At 43.0% G+C, this 25,976-nt stretch overlaps 1 protein-coding gene across 8 annotated transcripts in view; it reads right to left on the minus strand.

Annotated features, from left to right (window-relative positions):
• MCTP2 (multiple C2 and transmembrane domain containing 2) overlaps positions 1 to 25,976 on the minus strand; it is a 182,641-nt gene that overhangs the window by 15,531 nt on the left and 141,134 nt on the right. For all 8 annotated transcript variants that reach the window (XM_014575411.3, XM_025186568.2, XM_014575410.3 and 5 more), the window contains 2 exons: positions 14,741 to 14,863; positions 11,882 to 11,923 (listed from right to left, as the gene is read on the minus strand). In XM_014575411.3, coding sequence (XP_014430897.2) covers positions 11,882 to 11,923; positions 14,741 to 14,863 — 165 coding nt within the window. The remainder of the gene's footprint in view (positions 1 to 11,881; positions 11,924 to 14,740; positions 14,864 to 25,976) is intronic.

Here is a 25,976-nt window from a genome sequence, read left to right on the forward strand (position 1 = left end):
CACTTTACATACTAGTGTCCAACTTGTAGTTAATCGAAAGAGAAGGCAAAAAATTTCCAGAAGTGATCTTCCAGGGCAAGCCTACTCTTGCTGCCCAGAGTTGTAAAATAATCTTGCAGCACTTTCTGCATCATGCTGACTTTATTTACACATCTCAGATTGAACTACGGAATGTGGTGATAACACAGTTTAACGCACGCAACATATCTTCAGCAGAAGTAATCGAGCGGCCTTAGAAAAACAAAACACTGATTCATTCTGAAGGCTGTAATAGCCATTGTATGCGTTTTCTTACCTAACACATACATGCAAGCACACCCATATAAAGTCAAAGCAAGACAGTGCCATATCCAAGTTGTAATACAAAACACATAGACAGAAAAGCGTGCATCCACGTGTAATCTACAAAAATAATCAACACGTGCCATCACTGAAATGAGATTCTGATTAGCGAGTAATCCAGATTTAGCTATGGTTCTTGTGATGTACCTACATACTGAAATGCTTTTGCAAGAATCATTTGAAAAATCCAGGATTGTTCTATGCCTCGTTCTGCATTACGGATTCGAGGGGGTGAGGGGAAAGGGATTGGGGTTTAGTATAAGGACCTTACAGTCCAGACACACACATACACTGCACACACACTGAGCATAACTCATTAAATAGTACAAAGGGAGATAAATAATGCACAATAAAGGCCTGACCTTTCAATGTTCTTTGACCTTTCGTGAGGTTCCGAAGTTTGCACCCCACAATATTTTGGACCCAAGGAGTGATACAAGAGAACATTTCAAAATCATGAGAGCCATTGCTCTTTGTTGCTTAATTTATAAAGAAATAAAATACAGGCAATCATCGTGAAAAAAAATGGTTTGGGCATCAATAAATGTGCTATATTTGAGCCCTATGTATAATGAATTCAAAGGAAGATTTTACTTCCCTGCTCTTTCCAAAGTACACCAGCCTGAAGATTCCACAGGATTACACTCCTTTTGATATTGCTGTACCAGGACTTTTTGTGGCCTGAGGTGTCTGAATGCATTGTGTAATTGGCCCAGTAAAAAAGAAAAAAAAGTCTGGACACCTGTGGTTTAAAACCTTAGCTCAGAAGGTCTTTGTTGAAGTTTAAATTTAAAATAAAATATCCTGCCTGTTTCCAGGAATTGTTTTAAATGGATAGTGAAATCTCTATTTTTCAAGGTCCTTTTCTTCCCTATTTTACAGCTGATTATGGCACTGTAGGTGGAATCAAACTAGTCTTCAGCCTCTGAGAAAGAATTAACACCACCAAAATAGATTTACGAGTGCGAATTAATTATATAATCAGTATGTTACTTTAAATCTTCCATGCATACCCTGATTTAAGAAAACCTTCATTTCTATATTAATTGCATGAACAAAAACACAAAGGGGTCTTATAAAAGATTAACTATGTCAGGAAAAAAAGGTTCAGCAAATTCAGAAATTAAGTCTTTTTATGTCCAACTAATGCACATAGGCCTCAACTTAGAACGCAAGATACAAAGACTTTGCCCATGTAAGGAAACGTGTTTCCAGCTTTTACTCTTCATTAGAGTTATGGCTGTGAATAACTGGTCCATGCAAATTCACTTCAAGAGTTAGGTACTTTCTCTCAGTTTTCTCTCACTGACCTGTAATTTCCCAGAAAGTTAGGGACAGTAACAAAAGAAATTTCACGTCAGCTGCAAAACTGATGACAATTCTTTGAAATATCTCACAATGAACAGAAATCCATGATTGGTCAGATATATTTACTAGACTCAAACTTCCCAGTTGAAATCATTAGGAACTATATATGCATAGATTTTAAAGTACAGAAGAGACTGATCATCTAGCCCAGTGGTCTCCAACCTTTTCAACTACAAAATCACTTTTTGAATTTAAGTGCAATGTAAGATCTACTTCAAAACCAAATACCCTGGCTCCGCCTCCTTCGTGCCCCTTCTCCGAGGCCCTGCCCCTGCTAACTGGGTCCTCTCTTCCCCCATCTTGCCTCCCTTTCACTAGGCAGGAGCAGAGGGTTGGGGCACAGGCTCTGGCCTTGGGCTAAGGGATTTGGAGTGTGAGGGGGGGCTCTGAGCTGAGCCTGGGCAGGGAGTTAGGGTACTAGGGGTGGTTCAGGGTACAGTCTCTGTCTGTAAGGGAGTTTGGGTCCGGGGGGGCTCAGGGCTAGGGCTGGGGCTTAGATGTAGGAGGGGTGTTCATGACTAGGGATTGGTCCTGCTTAGAACAGGGGGCTGGACTTGATGACCTTCTGATGTCTCTTCCAGTTCTATGATTCTATGACAAGGGGATGGTTTGAGAACATGATCTTGGTAACTAATTGACCATTCATTATCAGTGGTAAATAGGTCAATGGAGGGATGATAGGAGTTACTATAGAGAACTTTCTGGGTGTCTGGCTGGTGAGTCTTGCCCACATGCTCAGGGTTTAGCTGATCGCCATATTTGGGGTCGGAAAGGAATTTTCCTCCAGGGTAGATTGGCAGAGACCCTGGAGGTTTTTCGCCTTCCTCTGTAGCATGGGGTAAAGATCACAGCTGGAGGATTCTCTGCATCTTGGGGCCTTCAAAGTATTTGAAGGCTTCAATATCTGAGACATAGATGAGAGGATTATTCTAAGAGGGGTGGGTGAGATTCTGTGGCCTGCACTGTGCAGGGGGTCAGACTAGATGATCATAATGGTCCCTTCTGACCCTAAAGTCTATGAGGGCAGGGGTTTGGAACGGACTCCAGATGGACAGTGCTTACCTCAGGTGGCTTCTGGGTGGAGGTTCGGCGGGACTAAGGCAGGCTCACCCCTGCCCTGGTCCTTCACCATTCTCAAAAGCAGCCAGCAAACTCCCTCCATCCCAAACCTTGTTGTGCCTCCCACCTCTGTTCTATGGAGAGAATACAGGGTGGGAGGGGGGCACCCTGACATCAGCGCCCGCTCCTCTCCCTCCCCTGCTCTGTACCACAGGCAGGAGACACTAGGGTTGCCAGGTGTCTGGTTTTGAACTGGACAGTCCAGTATTTGAGCCTTCTGTTCAAGAAACAAATGGAGAAAATATAAATGAGAAAATATAAATGTCCGGTATTTTCTAAATAAGATTGAATGTAGATTGTGATGTCACATCAAGTGTTTCCGAGATTTTTGTTAAAACCATCTGGCAACCCTAGGAGGCTCCCAGGGGGGCAGTTCCATGACAAAGGACAGGAGATGCGCAGCAGTGGTGGGAGGGGCAGCTGAAGTGCTGCGCTTGATAGCCTCCTGGCCAAATGAGTCAGGATCCCGGTAGAGGCTCCAAAATTACCGGTAGATCCCGATCGACTGGCTGGTGACCACTGATCTAGTCTGACCTCTTGTAACACAGGCCATAACGTTTCATCCAGTTATTCCTGTATTGAGCTCATTCGCTTGTAATTGACTAAGCATCAGCGTTCCCTGTAAGCTGAGTGCTTGTGCAGCTACTCAGGAGCGATTCCAATCCCGCCCACCTGATTAGCAGAGTGCCCGCAGCTAGGTTTGTGTTTCTCTTGGTGGTGCACATTCACACATACCTGGTGCATATACAAATGTATTCTGCACATGGATGGAAAAGATTAGAGGGAACATTGCTAAGCAGGTCTTCCAGAAAGCAATCCAGGCTTGACTTAAGCCATCCAGAGTCAGAGAATACACCACTTTCCTTGAAAATTTGTCCCAATGTTTAATCACCTACATGCTTAGAGCCATGAACCTTATTATCTCTCCTTTACATATTTTCCCGCATAGAAACACCCACTGTACAAATTCAAGAACAGTTTCTAATGCTGTTCTTTAAGTGCACTTCTGACTCACATGGTATTATGAGACTTTAAGCTTAGAATCACAAATTATTCCTAAATGGCTTTATACCACTCGAAATTCAGTTTAGTTACATAAAACACTCAAACACAAAAAGAAATATTTCATGTAACTTTCGTACAACTGGTATTCATCAGCACATTTTTGGCTTGCCATAGGAAATTTTTATATTAATTCAATGGATGTTACAAGGGTGGGATGGAGTTGGAGGGAGGAGGATACCAAGGAAAAAATTAACATGGGTAAATCACAAAAAATGGAATATGGGGTGAGACAGGCAAAAAAAAAAAAAAAAAAAACCATGAATGAAAAACCTGGAAATTTTCAGGAAAAAAAATCAGTTGTGAAAGTTTGACTAGCCCTTAGGCAGATCTAACTATCATGATCAGCTCTTATGCAGAAGATAACCCAAGCTGACATTGTCCTGGAAATCATAACATGGGTAGTGTTTTAATGGGACTGTCCAACGTACTAGGTACAATTTCTACAGTGTATTAAGAAGAAATATGATTGTCTTAAAAAATCCAAAGTACTCAGGCATGCAGAACTTGCTTCATTGTTCTTTTTTTTGGGGGGGGGGGGGAGGGATGGGGACATTTAAAACCATGTTGTGGTTATTTAAAGGAATGCAGACTTTGCCAATGCCTGATTTTCCTTGTAACTCTTCTGTACTATGCAGTAGGATGGTATTTCAAACCCATCTTTGCCAAAGAAAACTTCCCAGAGACCAATATCTTGATAGATGTGTATTCCTTGAAATCAAAAGGATTTCATTGATGATAAACCTCAGAGAATTGTTCCCAACCATTATTGACAGTATAGGAGACAGAGTGAATTTCCATATTCTGTCAGGTCAAAGTATTCTCAGTTGCAATAGCTGCCCTGCTACTAAAGAAGCTGTTTGTATCAACATGGTTGATTGTAGATTGATACATTGATGTCATCACTGTAGTAGATGAGTATGTCTCAAGAGTAAGAACAATAATTATCTCCTTTCTCCCTTGCATGTCTGCCAGAACCAGGTGTAAGTTCATGTCAATTAATTATTATTCAATATAGAGGAATGCTTAGGCAAAGAGGTAGGCTGCGTATTTTACTCTGAATGAAGTTCTTGGTCACTCTAGCAGCGAATTTCAGTGTCTTGATCCAAAGCTGATGGGGGTTCTATTTCCTCAGATTATGAATCTCTCTCTCTCGGTGGCTAACAATTTCATTGTTCCAGTGTAATGAGGCTGTTGTAGGAAACGGTGGTCATGGAAAGGGAGAGCCTCGGTAGTAGCTAGGATGAATTTCATGCAGTGCTTTGAAAAATCAGCACAGCAACCTTGAACTGGACTCTGTTCCAAGGGCAGCCATAACAGAGAAGTATAAATCAGACAGAAATGATCTCAGCAATCTGTGTTGCTGAGACAATCTTGCCCTTTATTACGTCTATTGTGTGCTGCTGGAGGATTCACGTTACTTAACAGAAGGAGAGGTAAATGTACTCAATGCATGCCTAGATTTGTACATCTACTTCATATGATCCAAAGAGGACAGGCATTTCAGCTTTTCTATTATTATTTTTTTTAGCACCATGCTGAAAATATGACTGCCTGGCTGCCAACAGAAACTGGAATGTTTCTGAATTAGCCAATGAACAACAGATTAAAATATACATACTAGAGTGACATACAAGACCCACATTATGCTGTCAGGTATAATGGTGTGAAATTCATAACAACTCAATTTGAGTTAATGGAATAGTTTCAGAGTGACTCAAACAAGAGCAACATTAACCTCACAAGGATATATTTTCAAAGCTGGTGGGCTGACCAGTATTGTCTTGTTGGTTACTCCCCCATCCCCATCTGTTTGTTATATACACCTGTTATCTCTGATCTTTTATACTGAGACCATAAGGTCTTTGGGGTCTGAGCTGTCTGAGTTATATGTGTTTCCAGTGCCTAGCAAAATGGGGCTGGTACCTCTAGGTGTTACTCCAATATAAATAATCAGCATTAATAATAACCACCACTCCTCCCATTTTATGGTCTAAGAGGCTCCCAGGAAGAAGGTGCCATGGCAATACCTACACTCCCACTTTGTCAAAATGTCCATTTGGGTCCATAGGCAGGTAGGTGTAACATACAGCAGCTATAAAACTACTCTAAGTATTACCTGAAACCAAATTAACCCCAAAGGGTTGCAAAATTGTGACCATTTGTTTAGAGCATCTTTATTCTTCTTCTTAGATCATTGGTGTCTCTTTATTTTAGTCATTTGGGGGTCTTCTGTCACTATTTCCCAGTGGAGATATTTATAGTCTTAGGAGTAATATTTCCTAAGAATACAATAGAAAATTAAGCAGTCTGGCTAAGCAATGGTCAAGGCAGAACTAGAGGAAGGAGTATTCATACTACTAAAAAACCTACTATGCTTTTTTAAGACATAGTATGGTGAAACATCCTTGTCTATTCCACAGCTAGCATTAAAACAGCGTCATTAGAACAAGAACACTCTTTGTAGATTATTGTATTTTCAAGCCTTTATCATCTTTAGTGTTCAGTGATATTAATGGGATATGTGGACATATTATATGTGATTGTTACAGTGAAGGGGTGAAAAAAACCCTAATGCAATTATTTATACCTTAAGGAATGAAAACAATGAGATGATATTGTCTTGAGTGACCTTTCTTAAGTATGGAGATATATCATCTTACACAATAGACTCTTGGTTCATGTTTCAATTACTGACCTTTACTGTGGAGAAAATTAATGCAATTTTCAGCGTAATCCACCCGTACAAATAAGATCCATACGGAAGGTTTCCACACGCTAAATCTAACACAAATGGAAAATGTCAGCTGTTTGCTACTGGATGAATCTGACTTTTATTTGTTTGGCTGAAGCCTCTAAATTATGCTTGTAAAACTTGGTGTATTTTTGGTACCAACTAGTATAACAGAAATTTTCTATCAGAAAAAATGCCTTTGCCTCTTTGGGAATTTCTTTTCCAAGCACAAGACATTTTATATTTATCGGAAGTTGGGTTTTTTGGGGGGGGGGGGGGGTTTCTTACCATCTGCTTGCAGCCATAGTCTCATTTGATCTGATCCACTGCATCTCACTAGCTAACCATGGCTGCACTACTCACGATTTGAATCGGAGACTCCCCAAACAACAGGTGATGCTGCAAGAAGTGGAACTGATTCAGGAGGAGGATAGTTTCCCTTATTCATCTTGGTAATGTATATGTTCCTCTGTAGTACCTGAGCACCTGACAATAATGTATTTAACCCCATAACACACCTGAGATAAGGCAGTGCTGTCCATCCCCATTTTACAGATTGGGAATGGAGACACAGAAGGTAAAAGACTTATCATGCAGGAAGGCTTTGGCATAGCTCTAGGGTCATCTCCTTGCTATTTCCCTAATCACTTGATCATCCTTCCTCAGAGTTTCTGCTGCACCAATGTGCAAAGCAAACTTGCTATTAGGAGCTACTTTGCTTTGTCTCTTTTGGAGGAAAAGAGAAACAAAAGGTCCTGACAACCTGAGGCCATGAAAGATTCCACTTTCCAAAGGAGTATAAAAATCCCTTGGGGTATGTCTACACTAGCTCAGTAGTTTGATCTAGGTAGGCAAATGAGGGCAACCAGAGTTACAAATGAAGCCCAGGATTTAAATATCCTGGGCTTCATTTGCATTTTTCCAGGCGCCGCCATTTTTAAATCCCACTGGCTACGTCTACACTGGCCCCAAATTCCGGAAAAGGGATGCAAAGCAGGTAAGTCAGAATAGGGAAATCCGCGGGGGATTTAAATATCCCCCGCGGATTTAAATAAACATGTCCGCCGCTTTTTTTCCGGCTTGGGGAAAAGCCGGAAAAAAGCGTCTAGACTGGCGCGATCCTCCGGAATAAAGCCCTTTTCCGGAGAATCTCTTATTCAAACTACTGTTACTCCTCATTCCACGTCATGACAGACCCCAGAATTGACATGATGCAGTCTGAAATCTGCATCCACGAGGAGTAACAGTAGTTCGAATTAGAGATCCTAATTCGAACTACCTACCCTGTGCTGCGTGTAGCCGCGGGCACGGAGTTCGGACTAAGGGGGATTTAAAAACGGCGGCGCCTGGGAAGATGCAAATGAAGCCCAGGATATTTAAATCCCGGGCTTCATTTGCAACTCCGGTTGCCCTCATTTGCCTACCTAGCTCGAACTACCGAGCTAGTGTAGACATACCCTTGTTGATGAGGATGCTATCTACCCTTGAAGCACTACAGCCATTGTTTGAAAGAAATAGGGAGAACAAAGACAATGATCGGCTATGTTGTGCGCTGTATTTCACTCTCCTATATCTGTGTACTGGGGGGGAGAGATGCCTTAGTGATGTAATTTTAAAACAATCCCTGCTCCAGACAGCTATATCCTGACAGACCCCAGAATTGACATGATGCAGTCTGAAATCTGCATCCAAGATGGCAAGAATCCGAAAAGGCATTCATCCATTGAGCAGACTATGCCAAAGGGACGAAGCATTCTTATCTTTCACAGTCTTCTGTGTCGGCATTTGGGGGGAAAAGGAGGAGCTAGCAATTAAGCCCTGTCATTTTCAAGACTGATCGTTTAGGTGGAAGGGAGTTAATCTGCTCTTCTGTTTTTGAACTTAGCGTCTGTGTGTTTATAATTTGTAAACAGTTCATCTCTCAGGGGTCATGTTACAGTTCCCAGAAGCACGGTCTGTTATGTCTAACATGCAACAGAATCCAGAAGAGCTATGTGTGCGAGTATTTTGATACAACACATTAATGACAGGAAACAGAAACAGTGACCTTGTATACCATGTCCCTACTAGCAGATTTCAACTTTAGAAGTTCCTGTACTAGGAAACAAAATGTATATTTTTCTTTTCAATGCAGACATTGCATTGAGATAATGTCATCTAACTCATTTTTCTTTAACTCACAAGGGTGTTCTGACCACCCCTAGCACAACCACACTATGAAGACACTGAGCCTAGTTAAAGGTATTTAACGATCTAGGCTTTTCTCAATGCACACATGCAATTTCCATTGAAGGGTAAACCTGACAGAATAGCCATGCAAGGGGCTCACTTTAACCATAACATGTAACCTCTATTAGAGTTTTTAGTGCAATTAGCTATGAAGTAATATGGTGATGGGTGCTTGATATTGTAATAACAGAGTTTGCACAGCAGCTGCTTCTGCTATGAAAAGCTTCACCCATTTCCATCAGTTGCAAGTTATCATGAGCATGCAATGTACATAGCAATGAGGTCTAGTAGCAACACAGACCACAGCATCATGGTGCTTTGAAATAACATTTGAACATTTTCTCTCAAGAGCATTCCAAACCCCAAGCGGTTAAAAAAAAAGAAAAGGTCAAGTTTGGAGAAGTGCAAAATGCAGAGTATTGGACTCATATCTCAGTGCAAAATCACCACAAGCCTATAAGAGTCAGTGTAGTTACATTAGCACAAAACTCAGATCCACCAACACAGGAGCAAAGTGGCCAGTTGCCCCAGCAATATGAAAGGGTCCAAAGCTGGGGGTCCTTTAAGTCACTGTTAGAGTGCTGCATACCATGCTCCAGGCAACACTAATGGCTAGGAGCAGCATAGCTCTCTCCAGGCAGTGTCAAGGGGGCCTAGCCCCAACCCCTTTATTCATTTTCTGTAAATGTCTGTGTAACTGCTACTAGGCAGATTTGAACCTGGGACCTCTGAAGCGGAGTATAGGAGCCTCTTCTATCCTTTGAGCTACAAATCAGCTGGCTCTCAGCCCATGCTGTAGAGGTCTCTTGGGGTATGTCTAGAGTACATGCCTCTGGCGACAGAGGCATTAGATTAGGCTACCCGGCATAGGAAAATGAAGCGGTGATTTAAATAATCGCCGCTTCATTTAAATTAAAATGGCTGCTGCGCTAAGCCAATCAGCTGTTTGTTGGCTCAGCACACTAGTCTGGACGCTCCGTGGTCGACATCAAAGGCATTTGTCGATCGCCCCAGTAAACCTCATCCCACGAGGCATAACAGGGTGGTCGACAAATGCCTTTGATGTTGACCGCGGAGTGTCCAGACTAGCGCGCTGAGCTGACAAACAGCTGATCGGCTCAGCGTGGCAGCCATTTTAATTTAAATGAAGTGGCGATTATTTAAATCACCACTTCATTTTCCTATGCCAGGCAGCCTAATATACATGCCTCTGTCATCAGAGGCATGTAGTCTAGACATACCCCAATTGTTCTTATCTGTTGTTGTGGTCTAGGTGCCACTGCATGGGACAGTGAACCACACAAGGTATGTGGGTTACATATGTACACAGGAACTTTTGGTTAGAAGAATAATTACTCTGGGAACATCATACAAATATTCTCTGAGCACAAATATTAGCAACAAAAGTGTTCAATGACCACCAAGGAAGATTCCTGTTGGCTTTAGGATCGTTCACTTTGGTCAAACGTTGTTGGTTTTTTTCCTATCTCAGAGTGTAAACAATGAATTATAAATGACAAAACTTGAAGTGAGAGAATCCACAAGCTAAAATAACTAACCTGTTACACAGTTTTAAATAATAACTAGTAACTGTATAAAACTCTAAGGCCATGTCTACACTAGAAAACTATTTTTAAATTAGTGAATTCAATTTAACTCCCAATTTAACAAATTCGAACTAGTGTGTCCACACTATGGGGAATCCTCGAAATTAGTCCAAGGCAGACTCCGTTAATGGGATGGGCTACCCCAGACTTAAAGCCCCAGGAAGCACTGGGGAGTAATTAGTTTGAAACAGCCACACTGGAGCATCCACACTACTGTTATTTCGAAATAACTACCTTGGAATTAGCATTATGCTTGATGAAAAGCAGGAATGCAAAATTTCAAATTCTGCAGCCCATTAACTCAAAAAAAATATGGGCTTGGTCATATGGATATTCCACTTATAAATCTGACCTGGGGGGATTATTCTGAAATAAAGTCCTAGTGTAGACCAGGACTCTCACAGAATCCTGCTCAGTTTTTTTTTTTTTTAATTTAACATGAAGGTAAAGTAAGTTTAAAGAAGTTGTTTCCAGCAAATAGCTTGTTTAGGTCTAATCTTAATGTACACAAGTGGTAATGTTAAGATTTTGTATACTAACTAAAGTCTTTGATTTAGTACTGAACAGTTAACAATTTCAGCTTAAAGTGTTATCAACCTATGGAATATTCAAGCAATAGCATGTTAGATTACAATGAAATGTTGTAAGTTGCACATAACTTTGTGAATATTTATGCCCTAATATCCAAATTTCTTTTTCTAGCTGTTGTTCATTAAATAATTCCTTACCTTTTAGTTCTCAGGTACTTATAAGCTATTAGATTGCCCTTTACTCAGTTATGTTTTTGTAAGATGTATATACTTCTCTTAATCTTTCTTCATATGTCATGCCTTCTAATCCTTTTAATCATTTGTCATCTTGGCTTGATAAAGAGGTGAGAAGATGTATTTTTCTTAGTGAAGAGAGAGGATGAACAAGTATGTTCAGATAAACTAAAGGGCACCTCTCTCAAACCACAATCCTTTGTACATTTTGGGAGCCAAGTTAAAACCAACATATCATTGAGCTAACTCTTTCCATTCCTTCACAAATCTCAGAACTTCTGGTCTCCAACTTGGACAAAACTGGAAATGCCTCAATCCCACAAGAAATGTTATTCATGTAGATTTTCCATCTGAGATCGGACCTGGAATTGTTAAGAAATATTGTACCAAAGAACCTGTTTTCCCCATGATTTCTAGCATACTTTTGGGGCCTCCAAAGGAACATAAATTTGTATAAGCTTCAGATAGGCATCCACGTTTTGCATGCTTATCCAAATGAAACCTCAGATATTCTCAGGTTTGTCCATCATTAATAGAAACCACCCTTCTAGCCCTCAACCAGCCCGTGCAGCATATAAACCATGATCTCCTGAAATAAGATTGTATCAGTTGCATTATTTAACCCTAGCTCATGTAGCTACATATAACACACTTACCTTGTCATCCTCCTCTTCATCTTCATCTAGGTAAGTGGTCTCCTGAAAAACATATTTCCACATTACATTCTTCATTGGCAGTAGAGTTTCAAAACCATTTATGTAATTCTTACCACATTTCATTTGCTACATTCCATTGTAAACCATTTTTAAATGCCCACTTTTATTTTATTTTCTCTATGTTCAAGGCCTTTCCCCCCTCAAGATCATAAATGACAGCATGCAACAACCTATGCAAATTTTAAGCCTACATAGAGGTATTAGTGGCTGGGCCCAGCAGTCTGAAGGCAACACGCTTTTAAATTCATTGCCAATTTCTAGTGTCTATAAACAGCTTTGTTCTTAGTCTGATAAATGAACCAGTTGGTATGTCAAGGCTGAAGATTCTGTACTCAGTTTGTTCTATCCTCAGTGCTACAATGACTGCTCTCTCCCTTTAGGGCCATTACTGAAACATTAGACAGTAGAAAATACATTAGTATGAACATAATCAATCTCAGGAATCACATCCAGCATTATTCCTTCAGTCTGACTCCCACTTTGACAAGTGCGGAAGAAAACAAAACACTTGGCTAGAATGTGAACTTCGGGACCCCTGGCTTTCAATTCAGGCATTTTACTAACTGAGCCTTTAACAGGATCCTCCACGTTAATTTAGACCTTGCTTATTTAATAGGAAGCTTTGAATTACCATATTCCAATATTTAAAACTAGGGATGTTAAATTTAGTTTAATCAACTAGTCGATGGATTTTCCATCGACTACTCAATTAGTCGATAAGCAAGGGAGCTGCAGTAGGGTTAGCTCCCGTCCCTAGAAGCTAACCCCTCGGTGGCACTGTTTTTTAAAGGTATTAAGAGCTGGTAGGCTCTTATACCTTTAAAAGGCTGAAGTGCATCAGGGAGGACCCAATGTGAGCCAGGACAGCCGATTCCTGGCTTGTGCTGGGTCCCCGCACTGCTTACCAGACTTTTAAATGCCAGTAGGCTCTTAATACATTTAAAAAGCAAAGGTGCAGCATCAGCTGATTCCCGGCTTGCACCCAGTCCCCACTACTCCCCTGCCTCCTGCAGAGATGGTGCTGGAGGGGGCGGGAGGAAGTGGCTTTTAATAGGGCTCCCCCCAACACCAGCTTCTGCTCCCTTTCCTCCCCCCCCCACCTCTAACAAAAGAATCAGAATAGCTTTTTCCAAAAAACAAGTGTTGTCTAGCCGTCCCCAAAAAGGGGCAGCTAACCTCCTCTCACCCAGAGATTATGCAACTCAGAACATAATACTTATTTTGAGCTACAAGGGCGATACAGTGTTGGAATTCGCAAAGCTCAGAATCTGGGTACCAGAAACAGACTCCAGGATATTAAAGATGCTTTGACTAGCTAGAGGCTCAATAAGTCTCCAATCCAGCAAAACACTTGAGTGCACGTGTGTAACTCCCCTCACTGGAGAATGTCCTACTGAGTTCAATGGCACTGCTATATGCACATATGGTGTGGATTACTCCCAAGTTGCATGTATAGGGGAAGTGACCAACTTTTGATTAATCAGAGTCCTTACTGAAAAAAAGCGATTCTGTACTTTTCAGCTGTATATACATGGCACTTTGTGGTATCCATCACAAGCACAGCACAGATTTCAGTGGGATTCTGTTTGCTAGGGGATGCAACACACTCATCACTGAATGAATGATGGGCAGCTGCAGCCATTAACTCTACACTTTCCTGGCTTTATCTGGTTTGTCCGACTCAACGTTGTTTTATAGATTATCCTTCATATTTAATAAACTATTTGTCCTGGATTCTCCCCAGTGGGAAATTCCTATTTTGGTGATGGAATAAAGGGCTAGGGGAACACACACTATACGTTTATGAATACTCTAGACTTTACTGATATTGGAGATTAGCAGATTAACAGGAGGATAAATGGCCAGAAAACTGTAGCGTGGCTTGCTACTGGAAATGTGATTTTCATCATTTTGTAACTACTTTCTACCTGGGAATGACTCAAAACTTCACTAGGAACAATTTACCTGACTAAAATGATTTTTGTCTACACTTTGGTTCTGGGATGCATTTATTCCAAGGTCTCCATGTGCTTGCACTATATTAAATTGCTTTTTGCTTGTACAAATGACAGTGCTTTTCTAGGCAAATTTCAAGAAGAGCATTTGCCAAGATTTCATTAACAGCATTATTAGAAGGTTTAAAACAGAATCTTCTAGGTGTTAATTTACTTGAATTCTTTCTAACATTAAGGACCTGTGCTATGTATAACATGTCAGGACAGTGCTAACATTAATATCACAAAAATGACATTTCATATCATAACAGAGTTCCATGCTCCAATTTATTTTTGCATAGAAAATAATTTTATTTAAAAAAAAATCAGATATAAAACTGAAATCGAGATGGGTTAGAGCAGTTTTGTTTTTCTTTTTAAAGTCACGGTAAAAATAAAATGAGGAGGATATCGATTTCATGGAATAGATTTTTAAAAATTGACCTCCCTTTTGAGGCTTTGTTGGCCTTCCTCAGCCCCAGAAATTTCTGAAAAATAAACTGCAGGACTAGATATGGACCTGGGGGTTCAAATCATGCCTCCTTGCAATGTAAAAGATCCAAAGCATTAGTTCTATCCCATTCTTAGATTTTGAAAATTTGCAGTTAGTTTAAGAGCTGTAAGTGTTGTCCCACAATGGTTTATGACAGGAAATGAACCACAACATTCTGGAGAACATTATTTTCTTTTTAACAGGAACCTAGAAATATATATAGAACTAGCTGGAAACCAGTAAACCGTAAGATCATTTTTGCTCCAAGGCGGATTCCAATTGGCCCTGAAACATTAATGTTACTTTACTTGCCTGGGTGTCTTGGGCACTGCTGACCTTCCCGGTTGTGATCAGGGAAAAGTTGTAAGCAAAGAGCAGCAACAAAGCCAGGGGCACCATGTACAGCTCTATGTGCCAAACAGTGACCACAAATACCTATGAGACACAAAGCAATAGCAGGGGATTTATATGAGTGTTTAAAGAGACAAATAATAAACTCTTTCAATCATTATCCCTACTAAAATACGTCCTTGAATCTCTGTTAACCGCATTTTCCTGCCCCTCCCCCTTCCCCTTCGATAAACAAAATCAACCCTGATAGCTTATTCTCTTTCCATTCTGTTTGATCCATTAGGCGGACGTTTGTTAGCTTCTCCGTTCCCATCTCCCCAAAGGAGTACAAGGCCACCAACATAATGCTGGTGCCTGGGCATTATTTCCTCTTTACTGGGATGCTGCCAAGTCTGGATATTCATTGTCCTTGATGCCAGCTCGTAACAAATGCACATGGCTACTTTTTAAGGGGGAAATTCACCGAGCTTCGCTAAGCACTAATAGCCAGCAAGTTCAATGAGAGCGAGATTGAAACCTCCCACCCCAAGAGCTGCTCTACATGCACTCCCCATGGGATGACTGGCCGCTAGATTCTTCTAGTGCTTTATCTATCTGCTGCTGCTTCTTCCCTGCACCCAAGCTGATTCTTCATTGCCTGGGTGAGGCAAAACATCTCCAATATTGAAAAAGAAAGAGACTAAGTGTTAATTTACCCCTTACCATAACACAAAAACCAGGGGTCACACATTGAAAGAAACAGGCAAAAAGTTTAAAACAAACAAAAGAAAGTACAACTTCACATAAGACACAGTCAACTGGTGGCTCTCGTTGCCAGGGCTTGCTGTGAAGGCCACAAGTGTAACTGGATTACCAAAATCATTAGATATATTCAGGGAAAATCAGTGGCTATTAGCTAAACTCAGCAGGGACGCAAGCCCATGCTTAGGAACACCTAAGTCTCTGACTGTCAGACACTGGGACTGGGCAACAGGGAACAGATCACTCGATAACTGCCCCGTTTTATTCATTCCCTCTGAAGCATCTGGCATTGGCGATGATCAAGTCTGTCTACTGGGCTAGATGGACAGTCACTCTGACCCAGCATGATGCATGGTCTCCCAGGGGCTACATCTAGACTGCAGGCTTCTTTCAGAAGAAGCTTTTCTGGAAGGCTGTGTCTAGACTACATGGCTCCATCAATGGAGTCATGTAGATGAGGGTTGTAGGCAAAGGGAAATGAAGCAGCGATTTAAATAATCACCGCTTCATTTAAATTTACATCAGTTGTTTGCCGGCTCAGCGCGCTAGTCTGGACGCTCCCCTGCCGACATCAAAGCCCTTTGTCGGCAGCCCCGTTATTCCTCGTGGGATGAGGTTTACCGGGGCTGCCGACAAAGGGCTTTGATGTCGGCAGGGGAGCGTCCAGACTAGTGCGCTGAGCCGACAAACAGCTGATCAACTGTTTGTCGGCTCAGCGCGGCAGCCATGTAAATTTAAATGAAGCGGCGATTATTTAAATCGCCGCTTCATTTCCCTTTGCCCAATAAACAAATCTACATGGCTCCGTCGACGGAGCCATGTAGTGTAGACGTACCCGAAGAGAACTTCCGAAAAAACTTCTTCCGAAAGAGTGCATCCACACTGCCAAAGCGCATTGAAAAAGTGATCTGCTTTTTTGAAAGATAGTGTCCATTCAGAGTGGACATTATCTCTTATTTAAACTGATTACTATGGACAGAGTGGCCACCAGGGCACCTGTGCTTTTTCCTCTTTCTTCTTCTTCCTAAAGAACTCCCTCTTCCCCGTCTACACACACCTTTTTCTGAAAGAGTTCTTTTGGAAAAAGGCTTCTTCCTTGTAGGAAGAGGATTACCAATGCCGGAAAACACCCTCTGTTTTTTTGAAAGAACACGATTTCAGTGTGAATGTAATTGAAGTTTTTCTGAAAAAACTCAATATTGTCAACATATTTTGACAATATGTTGGGTAGGATCCAAAATTCCTGTCCCCGAGCCACCACCAAACATTGCAGAACTACATTCTTTCGGTTGTACCCACAGCCCTTTTGTCCCATGGAGGGAGTGTGATTTTTGCTCATGGTGCCAGAATCTAAAAGCAGAAGACTAATTTCAAAATGAAATTGATTTGCAAAATGATTCAGAAAGGAATGGGATCTGCCTGATGGAGATCTAGAACTAAAATCTCCTGGTTTTGTTTCCAGAGGGATCAGAGCAAACTAAACAGCTTTTTTGCACTTTATTCTTTCCTGTATGCAGATGGCAGTAAGCCTGTTTTTTTTTTTTACTGACATCACGGGGTCTGAGCTTGGGGCTCATGGTAATGCATAGTAAGGTTAGAAATCAGTTTCAAATTCATTGAAACTGACACTTTCCATAGCAGATACAACATCAGCAACAGCAATGAAAATGCCTCCACCTCCTCCTGCCAATGAGTCCAAAAACAGACACACAAACTTCTGAGGTGAGAGGACAGCTGAGTCTCCCCACATCCATTAATCCTTGACACTGCTCACAAGAATGCCAATTAGTGCCATTTGTGGCAGTGATTTTGTGACAGACATGAACTGACAGCTCCAACTCCTATGGCAAAATCCTGGCCCCTCTGCCTTTGACTTCAATGGGGTTAGGATTTCGCCCCTGAGGAATGGGGACATTTGTACAGGACAAACTGTTTGGTTGTCATCCACCTTGGGCCAAACTCAGTCCAAGAATATAGAGGAGAAAGATTCTACATCCTATTATCCATTCAGAGTTAGGCAATCCCCCAATAAAGTATTTTTCACAGATAAGTCCTACTTTGTGTTAGCTGTTGCTATGGAAGGAATTAGGCTATCTTCTTGTTATCAGCAATCAGAATCCAATAAAACAACCTCTGTGATATATGCGTTTACAAAACGGACTGAATTCCAGACAACACAGTCTCATATTATTGATTCACAGCACTGGAAGTTAGACCATGACAAGGTAGATCAAATTTTTCCACACTGATTTTCAGGGGAAAAAAAAAAAGACAAGTGGAAATTACATGTACATAACTCCACTCTGCCAAGGTATGCAACCATGAGCACAGTAGCAGGACAGGAATTTTGGACAAAATAAGGATAACACTCCGCAACTTTGCAGGATTGCTGCAAGGCGTTAGTCAATATTTCTTGGAAAGAGCTCTGCGATCCTATGAAGGTGGTGTTAAAGAAGGTGGCAAAGGTCTCACAATAGAGATTCCTCTAAACCTGTTTCAACCTTCTACTCCAGGTCTGGGCAAAATACGACCTGCATCTAGCCCGCTAAGCCATCACAGCCAACCCGGGACACAGCAGGGAGCACAAGGTAGACTCTCTACTTGCCTTCCCCACTCCTCTCCCCCCACCCAGAAAAGCAGCTACTGGGCCAATTCTCTTTCAAAACTGTGAGCAGGGAAGAGGGGACGAAGGCTTCAATGCTGCCCCCGCCCTCACAGTCCCATTGACCAGTTTTTGGCCAGAAATCAGCCAATGGGAGCTGCCTGTTTGAATAACAGGCAGCACACAAAACATCATGTCCCCTTCCCCTCACAGTCATTCACATATGCACGTGGCCTTGCAGTCTGTGCAGGGGCTGGGCAGGCAGGCAGCCAATCTGAGAAACGTGCTGGACTGCTGGTCAGGAGTCACCCCGGTAAATCTGGTGGCCACAGCCTGCCTCTAGCACCCCAGCCTCTCACTTCCCCAGACCTCTGCCCCCCACTTCTGTTATCCTACTTCACATACCCAAGACCTCTGCCCCCCCTCCTGCACCCATTTCTCCTCCCAGTTCTGGCACCCAATCCCCAGGACTGGGTCACAATCCCTTCCTATCCTATGTCCCAACTCAAACCCCTGCATTGCTCCTGTACCCCAAACTCCTACCCAAGGTCACAATCCCTTCCTGCCCTAGGTCATATCCCAAACTTCTGAACCCGTCTCCTGCACCAGGTCACAACTGTCTCCTTCACCCAAACTTTCTCCTCCCAGACGCCATTCTCCCTCTTGCACCCCAATCCCTTACCCCAACCTCCCTTCTGCACTCAACTTCCATCCCAGATCCCACACCTCCTCCATTAATATCATGAGAGGGTTCAGTTCTCAAACACTTACCAAAATCTTGGAGTGGCTCCTCAAAAATTATTGTCCACCACCGTTCTACCTCCTTGCCTTGAATCTCATACCTATACTTATTTAACATTTTAAAGATACAGTAAGGGTGATTTCAGTTTTGACCCTAATCTAAACAACATTCTGAACCAGAACGATCTCCATATATTTACCAAAACCAAAATTTTGATTTCTGTGGGAGCTCTTCAATGATAGCATGCACTGTTATAAGTTAAAAATCAGTGTAGCCGATTGATGGAGGTTATGTATGCAACGCATATCTGCGATAATACCGAATTCAATACCATCATGACACAAAGGGATTGCTGGATTTACAGTCCCAAATCTGCAGTCATCTTTTGGAGTGCCACAGAAGATAAGAGGTTTCTGTAAGAATCTATCTGGATGGATCAAACTGCAAAATCAGGACCTATGTACATATATTTTAGTGAAGCTGTTGCATGGTATCTACACTAGACGATCCAACAGATGTCCCTAAATTTAATTCTAATATGAACTTTTAAACCCTCTGCCCACTAGATAATATATAACACCAAGATCTTGTTCATTTATGATAATTAAAAGTCACTCAACACATTCTGTACAAGTAAGTGTATCAGGTCTGGATCTCTGGACAAGATAGTTCATCAATTCCTTTTTGAATGTTCTATTGTACTGCTATTGATGCACCAGTAATCAGCTACCAAGTTTCAACCCAGAGGTGGCAGTACTGCAGTAGAACCAATAAGCCTGCTTTGAAAGAGCTAGTTTTCTGCGATAGCTAGAAATCAGAGAGGTTTAATCCCTATTGTCAAGTACACTGACAAGGGCAACTGTGCCTTATAAATAGTTCCATAGAATCATTCATCCAAAGATATATAACAAATTCCATTCAAACACACTGCAAGTCAGATATTATCTTCCTCACTTTAGACTTGGGGAAACTGAGGCAAAAAAAGGTTCATGGATTTATTCAAGATCACAGAGAGTCAGTGGAATAACAGGAAAGAATCAAGGAATCCTTATCCAGAATACTCTATTCTAACTTCATTTTAATACCTAATTTATTTCATTATCAAACATTAACGCTGTCGCCATCTATGCTGGTACACTGCATATTCCAGAGGGGAAAGTTAGCATGCAAGAGTAGAAGCCAAATATTTGGGGGGAGAGTGTGGAAGAGGAAAGAGCAGAAAAAAGCCAAATAATGTTTGTGAAACAGCTGAATTAGGCAGGGAAAGAAACAAAGAATAGAATTATAAACCGTTAATAACCAAAAGTTCAAAATAAAATGAGAAATACAGAGACCTTTTGAGAGAAGAAGGAATTCTTGGAGTTAAGATTCAAACTGGAGTTCTATCTAGAACAGAACACCAACATCACAGATTTGGAGATGAGTCCACTTGATTTCAGCTGATTAATGTGTTGCTATTTCAAAGAGGCTAAAATAACTACAAGCTAAAGCTCTGGAGATTTGGAAGCCATTTCATCTGAAAAATCACTGAAGAGAAGTCCAACTGTTACTGTCAAGAAACATGGAGTCTGAACAACCATGAGAGTGGCCCTTTTGACAGCAGTGGAGAAGATGAGAAAGAGCAGTCTGAGCTGAAAGCACAAATAAACTCTTAGAAACACGTTTTGAATCTGGCTATTCTATCCCTCTGGTTCCAATTTAGAATCTGACTATTAAAAACAGATTTTAGAAGGGCTTCCCCTGAACTATGCCCATGAAATATTTATCACAAGCAACCACACAAACAAGGAGTAGGTAGAATAATTGTTTGGAGAGTCAGAATCCTAATTTGGGAGGAGAGGAGGTGTTGTCAGTGTCCGTTTAATTTCTCAGTATAGGATGAATATTAATTTCTCAGTATGAATATTAATTTCTAATTAACACAAGATTCCTTCTGGCCCATTACGCCTTTTTTAGGTAAAGTGAAGGTAAACAATAGTGTATTGTATTTCTTCAGATAGGATGGTGATGGGAAAAGTACAAAGAAATAAATTTCATCAGATGGAAAACATAAAAAAAGGAAAGGACAGAAATGTGAACAAAGAATCTTTACTGAAGCAGCAATTTGTCAGGCTAACCATCCAAAGACAAAGTCCTAAGCAAAGTCCACATGCATCTATGAAAAACGTTTGCAAAACACACACCCCAAATAAGAAAACTAGCCCTCCTCCCCAGCCCTTACATCTCTTAAAATCTGACTGATCTCAAATCTAAAACCAACTTTGTCAAAAAGTTTGCTTAGATCCATGAACTTGGGGCCAACTGGGGGGAAAACACTAGCTACTTCATAGTTGTTGCTCCAAGATGTCCATTTTAGCTCTAAATCAGAACTCGGATTGTGACCGGAGATACAAATATGGACCAATGCATTGGCCATAGGGAAGAAGAGCTCGCCAATTCTAGTCTACCTAATACCTAGCTAGAGCAGTCAAGTGTTTATGTACATAATAAAGGCTATCAAATGGGAATACAACTGAATGAATGCTCAATGGTGGACAAAAGTACAAGATACATCTCTTCAGATAATACTTTTGATCCCTTCCTGTCCCATACAAATTTATGGAGTTTAGCCAATATTACATGGTATTGCCCTCAAAAAGTAAAGGAGAAAATAGGCCCACCGACAACTATCTTTTCTGGCAGAGACTTATTCCTATTTTTAAAAAGGAGCAAGCAGCTTCAGCAGTAAGTTCTTGCAAAGTGTGGAAATGTCACATTATCAATACTCTGCTATTACACACATCTGTTTCAGACTCTCACATTGATGATTGTGGCCACACTCCCCCGCAGTGTGTGCCCTTCTGGTGTGGAATAGCTTAGCTGTGGAGCAGTCTGTTTTCTTCGGGGCCTTAAGCTGTTCCCCTCAGCCTCCAGCACCTTGAAGGAACTTAGCCATCCAGTTGGGTCACCCAAAAGTTCCACGACTGTGTCCCAAATTCAGTACAGGCAGTCCCCGGGTTACGTGGATCCGACTTATGTCGGATCCCTACTTAAGAACGGGGTGAGGGATCCCGAACTAGCTGTGCCCCCCACCCCCCCAGCAGACTGCCGAGACGCGCCGCGGCGGTCCCGCCGCCTGCGTCCTCTGCGGCGAGAAAAGCTGCTCCGTGTCTCCCTGGTCTGCTGGGGGGGCTCCCGCCCCCCCCCCCCCAGCAGACTAGGGAGACGCGGAGCAAAGCCGCGGAGGACGCGGGCGGCGGGACCGCTGAGATGTGCCGTGGTCCCGCCGCCCCCATCCTCCGCGGCGAGAAAAGCTTGATCTGCTGGGGGGGGGGGGGAGGGCGGGGCGCAGCTAGCGCGCCGCTCCACCCCTCCCCAGCAGACCAGGCTTTTCTCACCGCTGGTCAGTTTCAGCAGCAGCTGAATCAGGATGCCTGGGGTAGAGCAGCTGGGGGGCTGCCGGGTTAGTCCCACAGCGCCGAGATGCGGCACTACTGGAACAACCCAGCAGCACCCCAGCTGCTCTGCCCCAGGCGTCCCCAAGTCAGCTGATGCTGAAACTGATCAGCGGCTGATTCCAGGAAGCCCGGGGCAGAGCAACTCTGCCTCGGGCTTCCTGTAGTCAGCCGCTGGTCAGTTTCAGCAGCGGCTGAATCGGGGACACCTGGGGTACAATATGTACCAGTTCCGACTTACATACAAATTCAACTTAAGAACAAACCTACAGTCCCTATCTTGTACGTAACCCGGGGACTGCCTGTAGTACCCTAGTAAAACCCTGCATATGCCTAGCGTCAGCCATGGGCAGTGCTGGCTCCAAAGGCCCCTATACTCCAGCCCCTGGTCTGACTTCCGGTCTCAGCAGTCCAATTCCCCCCCAACTCCCAGGCTTCGCCTCTCAGTCCCGGCAGCCCAATCCCCCAGCCGCTCACTCCAACCGTCTCCCGGCTCCGGCGGTGAAATCCCAAGCCTCAACTTCCTCCTGGTACTGGTAGCCCCAATCTCCTGGCACCCTAATCTGCCTCCTAGCCTGCAGCTGTGCACTGCATCACTTCCTCCTACTCTTCTTTCCACCTCCATGCCCTATTTCTGCCCCTCCACATCTCCTGACCCCTACACAGCCTTGAGCACAGTCCCCTACCCCAAGCTATTCTGCTCCCCTTCCCCCAGTGGGGGATACAAAGGGCAACTACTTGGGCAGTAGAGGGTATCAGAATTCATAAGGATGGCCTTGGGGGTGATTGGGTCCTCAACAGCCCACTGAGCCTTTCCTGACCCATGTGAGGTTTATACACCCTCATCCCAAGTCCAAATCCTGACACCCCTCATGAAGTATGAGCTACCAAACTATATGTACTGGGCAATTCCTCCACAGCCAGCACAGCCTCACTGCCTTATGCATGAGAAGAAAAGTCTGGTGCAGTCTAGCTCCCTCCTCCCCCAACTATGCAGCAGTGCATCATGAGCCCTTTGCATGGGTTCCCCAAATCCTCCTGCCCATGCAACACCCTCAGTATACCAGATATGTTGCCTAATGGCAATGGAATTCAAATTCAAGAAATGGCTGACCAGCAAGACCGTTAGAGTGCCGCTCTCCTTGTAATGAAACAACACGAGACATACAATTTGTGGCAGAAAGAGAAATGATGCTTAAATAGACAGTTGCTGACAGAAGAAACCCATTTGCTTTCGATCTAATTTGTTTTTCCCCAGCAAAAGAATGTGGGGAATCTCAGTAGTGTTAAGAAGTGTATGTTCCATTGAGCTTGGATCGCTGAAATGAAAAGAGGACCTGAAGAAAAGGAGATCTTTAAATATTTATGCCATGTTACCTGCTATCACTACACTGCCCTGTGCATCTCATCAGTGTATCAAGTGTCTGATTTTAAGGGCATACCTCTGGCCAATAAATGTTAGCAGCCCTCTGCAAACTCTTCATCACACACAGGACTAGTTGCTTAGCAAAAGAAATCATGCCCAGAAAGAACAAAGTCTCTGTGCATTAGATGCATGCCACTGCACAGAATCCGGGATTAGAAACTAACATATACTCAGTAATAAAATGGCTCTTAAACTCAACAAAAAACCTCAAATAGGTATTGGTTACAGAAAACTGGAGCAAAAAGGAAAAGGCCTAGATAGTCATTACAAAGGATTAGAGCATCACAGCTCTCCCTCTTATGCTTTGCTCAGGTCCTTAACACAATGAATTTTTGTTTTTCAGAAAATAAAATGAAAATGTCCATGCTTCATTTGAATGGGGCTGGAGATGAGGGGTTCAGTATGCAGGCTGCCCAGGGAGAGAGACTTCCACAGCCCTCGCTCACCACTGCAGGTTGGGGCCAGGTGAGAAGCGCCTCTCCATGGTCATTGCAGCAGGCACAGCCGGGAAAGGGGTGCATGTCTGTCGGCTGGGACAGGTCCAGGTTTCTCTGCCCCCCCGTGCTCTCCAGCTATAGTGAGGAATGCAGCAAATGGTGCACTTTCCCCTCGCTCCCTGACAAAGGGAAACAGCCAGTAACGTCCCCATACAAATTAAAGGGAGGAGAGCTACAGCCTCCCACGCTTTCCCTAAAGGGAACCGAGAGGGTGGGAGGTTCAGGGCTGGGGCAGTCCCAGATGAGGGAACAGGGAGGAGTGCCCAGTCAGCCCCTTTCACCTTCCTGATGATTCTGTTTCTTTTGTGTATGGTTTAATGAAAAGCAATCCCATTCCAGTCACATCCCATTGTCCTGGTACAACCAAACCATTACACTGCTTTATGTTGCGATAAGAGGAAGTGGCCTATCAAATTTGATAGTCCTAGCTCTTATCATTTAAGAGGAGTTATTGAACAGATAGACAGACAGACAAACTCTCTCAAATATATAGTACATGTCTATGTTGCGAGATGGAGGAGTAATTTTCAGTTTGAGGAAATATACCAATGACTAATAGAGCTAGAGCTAAAACTGAAGCTATGGCAGCTGATCAGGTGCAGGCCTACCATCTCCGAAAGGATATATACAGGCCGCCCTCGCTAGAAGTCCAAGATACAGTCCAAAAAACATGGACGTATAGCGAAACTTAATTTTTTCCCCATGGCTGACTTCCATTTCCACAAATTGGGAGGGGGTTTTGCATGACTGAAGAGCGGGGAATGGAAGGACTTATAACACATCAGTTCCTACAAGTGTCAACTACTTTAGTGCAGAATGGACTTATACCGGGGCAACACAGTGGAGACACCCTGTACTGAGCTGCTGTTCACAGCACTGTGGTGACCTTGCTATTTTTAGCGCACTAGCTCAATCACACTGCACAGGAATGTCTCTCGGAGCTCGAAATCAGCACCTTAGCTCCAGTGCACCTATTTCAGATGCACTGGGGTGAGGAAGAGCTAATCATCCAACAGCCCCCACTGTGAGAAAGAGATTAGGGAGAAGATTAAGGGGGGGGGGGGGAGAGACAGGCACAGCCTGGCTTCGTCCCACTCTATTCATGAACCTGTGTAGCTAGCCATGTGTACTGAAGCATGGGGACCACGTTGCTCAGTGAAAAGGGTGAAGGAACCTACTTGTTCCCTAAAGCACGAAAGAAGCAGGAGAGGAATTGTGCTTCTAGGAGTTACAATTTGTGTCACCAACCCTAAGCATTAGAAAACATGAGCCTGTCCACCATCCCCAAAACATCATGTGAGTATTTGAAAATTCTCCTTCCATTTCAACGAATAATCAAAGTTTGCTCAAATCATGTAAAATAGACTTTAACTCCTTTTATAATAGGCATCAAATCTCTTTCTACCCTGTGCTTAAATGTAAGTAGTAAAAGTTATTGTGTGGCTTCCCGCAAATTACCACAGTCTTTATTTGCCCACCCTATCACACCTACGCTATAGTACATTGTACTTGCTCCTGCTATTATGGCAGCAGATCTAAAGGGACTGGGGCTCCCAGCTGCTGCAACTGCAGTAGCAAAGGCACCTTTAAACTAGCTGCTAGAGCACCATGCAGCGTACTCTGGGCGGTTCTAAGAGTTGTGGGGGAGGAGGGCAGCCTGAGAGTGCAGAACCAGGCCCCTCCCACCTTCCCGAGGGGCCTGACATGGCTGTTGGCTCCCCTGTGTGGGATACCAGGGCAGGGCACTGTCATTGC

The sequence above is a fragment of the Pelodiscus sinensis genome, chromosome 14 (assembly GCF_049634645.1).
Source record: "Pelodiscus sinensis isolate JC-2024 chromosome 14, ASM4963464v1, whole genome shotgun sequence".
Classification (NCBI taxonomy): domain Eukaryota; kingdom Metazoa; phylum Chordata; order Testudines; family Trionychidae; genus Pelodiscus; species Pelodiscus sinensis.